The sequence below is a fragment of the Cynara cardunculus genome (assembly GCF_001531365.2).
Source record: "Cynara cardunculus var. scolymus isolate 2C chromosome LG 10, CcrdV1, whole genome shotgun sequence".
In the NCBI taxonomy this organism is placed as follows: domain Eukaryota; kingdom Viridiplantae; phylum Streptophyta; class Magnoliopsida; order Asterales; family Asteraceae; genus Cynara; species Cynara cardunculus.
The window spans coordinates 27,649,043-27,655,605 of record NC_037537.1 but is presented as its reverse complement, the minus strand read 5'-3'; the positions used below and the strand labels follow the sequence as shown (position 1 = coordinate 27,655,605).

Sequence of the window (6,563 nt, the reverse complement as noted above, 5' to 3'; positions counted from 1 at the left end):
ATATAAATTATTTCGTTATTGTACATAAATTAAATTATATTGGATTGATGTTGTAATTAGATTATAGTTTGTTTTATTCGATTTTATGCACTATCACACAATTTTTGATTGATGTTGACATGTTGTAATTAGAACCATGGCCTTTATTTATTGAAAAAGTATCAAATTGTAAAGACTGATTGCAAATCCTATCTTCGTAATATCTACTTAAAAAACCGCCAAGCTTCAAAATCATTTACAGTTATCACTCTCGCTGCATTGCGCGTGTACACAACTAGTATATATATATATATATATATATATATATATATATATATATATATATATATGTATAACTAATCTTTATCAATCCTTCTCATTCAACAGTTTAAAATTGAGATTTTTACTAATGAAATTGATATGTGTCATTTATTTATTGGTTGATTTAAATTTTTTTTAAAATAAAACTTATCTAATTAAAACGTGACTTTAATAAATAAAAAAAATCAATAAATATACCAAAACTGATAGTTTTCAATTCCTTATAAATAAATACACTATTGATATATTTTCGTACTTATTTTTGTGACTTGTCTTATTTAATTTCAATTGTATAATAAGTTTTTTATAGTTATAATTACGTTTTAAAATATGCAATAATCCGTTTAATTTATTATTTATATTTAAATAGAGGAACCGAGTAAGAACATAAGAGTGGAACAAAGCATGATGAAGACCGGAACCACAAACCCGACCCGTCGACCAAGATGTAGACCATGAAAGTAAACACAAAAACAGTAAAAACGGTTACAGACACGTAGCACCACTTAAAGTAACTATTGATGATCCTGTGGTTGTCGATGGAGGTCCGATCGTGTTTACGTAATTGGTCTGCACCAAAGGCTATGGAACATGGTCCAATACAGCCAGATCCCATCGAGATTAGACCGAAAAAACCCAACGAACTTTTATATTTTGAACAACTAAGTATCAAGTTATGTTTTTGAACGAATAAATTCGTATACTTATAAAACGAAAGGAATGTACTGTTTCTTTCTTGATATATCAACAAATTAGTAGCAAAGTTTACAAAACCGACAAATTGAAAGAAATATATAATTTCTATTAGTCACTCCAAAACATAATTTATAAAGAGATGCGTAAAAAATTGTGTCCATACAGATAAGTTATAAAGAATTGTTGATCTCTTATTTACAAATATACCGAATGATGTGTCGATACCACTAACAGGGGAAAATATTGCAACCGCTCAGATTGAGAGCGGTCATCGAGAGTCACTTCACTTTTTGCTTATAAAAAATCAAAAGTCGTTTACCGTAAGAATGAAATCAATAATAAATCATAAACTATAAAAATGAAAATCATAGTTTCAAATAAAACAACAATTTTCAAAAACAAAAGGGAAGAAAAAGTAATTTACTTATTTTTTTTAATATAAAATGATAACATATTATTTATTTAATACAATAAGTCTCTTATTTTTTTCTTTTTTAGAAGACTTGAATTACTAATAGAACTTCTACCAAAAACTGTTTATCAATTTTCTATTATAACCCGTCAACAATTTAACGAACTCCACCATCACTATCACGGAGTTCTCTGCACTGAGGCCGGAAAAAGTATTGGCTTCGTTTGAGGTAGCCGTGCCGCCACCGGCTAGGTCAGAAAGGGCTCTAAAAGTTATGAACGGCACTTTTTGTTGAAAGCAAATGAGAGCCACCCCGGCACTTTCCATTTCCACCGGACTAATGTTGAATTTGTTGTATAAGAAGCTTCGATAGGCCGCATTGTCGAGATAAATGTTGGCACTCGTCCCTCTCTGGACCGTGGTCACCTTTGGCGGATTGGTCAAACATGTGGTCGCGTTAATGCAATCCTCCAACTTGAGTTTCTATAATAAAAAAAAACAAACAAACCCAGTAAATCATACGTGAACCACAATATAGGAATATGATGTACGCAGTCTTTTCTTTGTAAAAGACAGATAAAAAGAGGAGAAAGCAAACTGCTAATTGAACCTCGAGGGATTTTGAGAGAGAGAGGTAGTTGGAGTCCACAGGGATCCAAAATACTTGTTTAGTTTGTTCAGGAGTTCCATCCACAGGATAGACTTCTTCTGCTTGATACCACACATTATTCAACAAGTTATCTTCACCTTTTGTTGAATATGTTCCAAATTTCATATACCCAATTTCTCTTGTGAATCCGTCTTCTCCTTCAAATGGCAATGGATCTTCAGGCCCATCTCCATATCTCTACAATATCTCATGCATTAGAAGCTTGTACTGTGTGGCAAATAAAGTTGATTACTGACAACCCTAACTAGTTCACACAGAGCTCGCTTTTAAGGACACTAATGTCAGCATTCTTTTGCTAGATCGAACTCGAGACATGTTTTGTATTTAGACAAAGTCGTCTCATCTCTTTGGCAAGTGAGCTACACATTAAACTCTAAAAACTTGTACCATGCCTATATAAATCTTGTGCACTCTTTAACTAACCCCAATTCATTTTGCCTTTTTGTACCTTAGCTTAAAGAGTCGATGAAACTCTAAATCATCAAGAAATTGTTGCTATGCATCAACGGCTTGTACTGTACAAGTCATTGATGCATTGGTGAAAGAGAATATATGTACCTGCCAATTCCAAAGGGCAGAATGAGACCAATACTCAGCAATGGTTACATCTCCAATATTTAGATTTGGGTTTGCATTCCCTGCTATTCCATAGTGTATCACACCTTCTATCTCAAACAAACTCAACAAAAGTTGTGTCGCAATTGCAGCATTCACCTGTTATAAATAACGACGCATTGATGAGTTGTACGATGCACGTATCAGATAAAGTACGTCAGAACGTTACCATTCCCATTCCACTCATGACCAGAATCACTGGCTTTTTGTAAATCTTTCCAAACCGAAACCTCCTCCCTTCAAACCAACATAAATCAAACACATTCTTTAGAAACTTACACACTGCCTTAAGAATCTCTTAACATATTTAAAGAAACAAATATATATGTATATATTTACCTGCATAATCGATGACTAGTTTAGTTGACTTGTAATTAGGATTACTGAGTAGCGGATTCATCTCAAACATGTTGGGAATAACCAAGCCTAAAAAGGGGCCGTTTTTGTTGGCTTTTTCGATCATCTTTTTCGTACTTTCGTCTAACGCACCGTTGATTCGTTCTTGAAATGAAACAAAAATTAAAACAAAAATAAAAAAGGAAATTATTTTTGTCAACATTTTCGTTACGATTCCAAATCCAAGCTATGAAGTTGATGAATTGAAATGGATCAAGAAGGGGGAATTTATGGATAGGAAGATAGAAAGGCAGGCCAATTTTACCACGTGGAAATTGATATAAATATCGGTGTTAGGTACACAATAATTAAAATAAATCAAATAAATAATATTATCATGTCATATGTGATTTCTTGGACCATATATTTAAAACATATATTTTAACACGACAAAATTATTGGAAATATTAACGATTTATAATTAATTTTTTATTAACCTGGATATATAATCCGTTATGTGAGTTGACTAATTCTAAGGTAACCATCCGCTTCACGGGTAGTTCGAAGTTATCGCATTTGAACTTCTGTGGCCATAAGGGGATTTTTATTCCTACTTGGATGGGATAAAAGATTTATAATGTAATTAATGTTATAAAAAGTAGGTTTTAAGATGGTGTTTAAGGGAAGAAGGAACATTTGAATATAATTTTTGATATTAAAGATTTAAATGTACTGATTTAGGAGTTGTCTGGTTTGAGATATTAAGTAGTGATTAATTAGATTGAGAATAAAAGAAACTGTTTGATTTTATATAATATAATGAGTCCGATCCTCAAAGACCTTAATTTTTATTGGAGGTTAAGCTGGGATAATGAAAATTAATTATCATTTTTATTTTATGTTATTTCCATTTCCATTCATCTATCTGAATCAAACAATCTATGTGGTTAAGAGATAAAGTGAATTGTTTTTCCTTTGTGGTGTTCTAGAAAATGACTAGAAGTCATGTAAACAAAGTAAGAAAATGAACGGTCATATCGTCAAAATTTGATGTTAACAAAATAACTTGTGTCACTTTTGTCGTTGAAATCGCCAAGAACCTTGAAATTTGGCAGTTTACATGGATTTTTTCAGTACTTTCATTAGCAAGTGGGTATCATCTCTGACATAAATGAGAAAAGTATAAGAAGATACAGAAGCGAAACAATGAACCTATTAATATTGAAAATGGTGGCGGAAAAAGGAAAGAAATGGATGGGGTTTCTCTGGGGAGCGGATTCATCATCGTATGGCTGACCGATGATTACTAGTGATTCCAGCTTCATGCATGAGAGTTGTAGCCTGCAATCCGAAATGAGGACGGGTTTTTGAAGTTAGCTCACCCTCGTGTGATCGCCCGTTGCTACTTCAGAAAAAGAACCAACAAGTTGATGGATCATTACCCTGATGGTCAATGACGAATTTTTTTGACGATTTAACTGATCGTTTTGAAAAATATATACTTATCTTCAATTTTTTTATGTATTCGGGTTATTTTAGAAAATACCTTAGAAAAAATTGGTTTCTTTTTAAGTATGCATTTTATGTGTGACAAATTTCATCATTGATATAAAATATTCATTTGGACGTGTAATTAAAATAAATTAAAACAAGTGAAATTAAGGTTATGAATATTTAATTCTTGACATCGACTTATGACCGGTTCGTGGGTTAGGTTGATAACCACAGCGACAGGTTGTACGTTTATTTCTTGTTTAAGTTTAAAAAAAGAATTTTTAAGAAAAAACCTAATAAATTTTTATATTTTAAATAATTTAACTTTTGAACATTTTTTAACAAATAACTTCGTGAATTTTTAAAATTGAATAAATGAAATATTTAAAAAAAAACCCGACAAACTTTCATCTTTTAAATGATCAAATCTCTAATATGATTTTATGTTTATAACACGAAAGGAATATATACCATTTCTTTATCGATTTATCAATAGATCAGTAACAAAATATAATGAAACAATATCGAGTGACGAAAACAATCTTTAAAGTATTAATTAAAATAAAGTAGGTTCTACTTGTCACAAGGCTTGTAGCTTACTACATCTTATGAGAAGGAAGTGAGTTTTTATGATCCGATCAAGTAGTTCACGCCAACTCTTTTGGGTAGAACACGGAATCTCGTATCTGATACTCATATCCCCGTTTTTATGATGTGGGTTCTTTTCATCGTCAAGAATAGATTGCAAAATGGACTTATCTCACCTCTCAACCAATTTCAGGAATCTTGAAATACCCGTAACAAAGCTAACCATCAACCTTGTTTCTTTCGAGTCTTGCAAACCATTTAATCAGTTCATGTTTCAACAAAATCAATTCTTTAGTCAAAAGCAATTCCCCGTGTTATTATTACTTAGAAAAATTTCAGACATGAAGTTTCTTGTTGACATTCGATTATTGAAAGTCAAAGCTGTACAAAAACAAAAAACGGAAGCTTGACATCAAGAAACATCTAGATCTTTAAAATGGATACCCGCTTCTACTTTCTTTCTTATATTTCTCTCTAGAAACCTCAATTGTACAACAGATTCACAAAAAATAAGTCGTGTATCATAAAGAAGAGGGTGGATGGAGTCGGTTATGGATAAAAGAAGAAATCATTTTTTACGTGGATTGAAGGGCCGTTTACTAAACGCTTACCCGGTAAGCGTTTATCGGGAAATTTTCCTTATCGGATTAACGTGGCAAGGGCCAAGAATTTTACCTGTTAAGAGCGATGATTATGTTGGAGAGTCTTACCGGGTAAGTGCTTACCGGGTAAATTGTTGCATATGATATCGTTTTGATGTACTACAATCTTATCCGATAAAAATAAATTATAATGTTGATTCCTACTTATAAGCACTTATCAAGTAAGCATTTGGGTAAACGGCCCTGAATATGGTTTCCAAATACAAGAAGTAAATCCAAGTTTATGAAGAAACCCTTTTTTACGTGGATAAGACGTCACGAAGAACCTGCATATGTGAGGAAAAGATTCATGAGGAAGAAGACAGGTGAGAGCTGGAGGGAGGAAGAAGGGTAGTCTCTTGGAAAGAAAGGGTTCTGAATGGTTTAGAGATACTCCTAGAACCATTAAGAAGTTGGTTTTTTTACCAAACAAACTAAACATCTTAATGATTAAGACATGACTTCTTAATCTATACTATCTTATAAAATAAATTTAACAAAAGTCTTAAAGTCTTAAAATACTAAATGATCAAGATACCTTTTATATCACTTTTTTACTTTTTCACCCCCTCCTCTCCTCACATACACTCACCCTCTCACAACCGATTTTTTTTTAAATTATAATTTTAAATTTACACTTTATATCCCTATAATTAGTTAAATAATTTACTTTACGTCTTTTACTTTTAAATGTTTCATTTTAAACTTTTATCAAAATAATATACATAATCGTATATCAATTAAAACATGTTTAAAAAATACATTTTTATTTTAACAAGTTACACCATTATAATCGTCTCGTTAATACCTT

The 6,563-nt window shown here is 31.8% G+C and overlaps 1 protein-coding gene across 1 annotated transcript; it reads right to left on the bottom strand.

Annotated features, from left to right (window-relative positions):
* Positions 1-1,446: 1,446 nt before the first annotated feature.
* Positions 1,447-3,330, bottom strand: LOC112519680 (5'-methylthioadenosine/S-adenosylhomocysteine nucleosidase-like). Its single transcript, XM_025127898.1, has 5 exons — positions 3,033-3,330; positions 2,863-2,930; positions 2,637-2,792; positions 2,019-2,255; positions 1,447-1,891 (listed from the first exon to the last, which is right to left on the bottom strand). The coding sequence occupies exons 1-5, from the start codon at positions 3,250-3,252 to the stop codon at positions 1,520-1,522; spliced, it is 1,053 nt and encodes a 350-aa protein (XP_024983666.1). The 5' UTR covers positions 3,253-3,330; the 3' UTR covers positions 1,447-1,519.
* Between the last annotated feature and the right edge of the window lie 3,233 nt (positions 3,331-6,563).

Coding starts and splice junctions, on each gene's coding strand:
- LOC112519680 (XM_025127898.1), bottom strand. CDS start 3,252: ATGTTGACAAAAATAATTTCCTTTTTTATTTTTGTTTTAATTTTTGTT. Junction 2,931..3,032: donor ACTAGTCATCGATTATGCAG/GTAAATATATAC, acceptor GTTGGTTTGAAG/GGAGGAGGTTTCGGTTTGGA. Junction 2,256..2,636: donor CTGCCCTTTGGAATTGGCAG/GTACATATATTC, acceptor GAGATATTGTAG/AGATATGGAGATGGGCCTGA.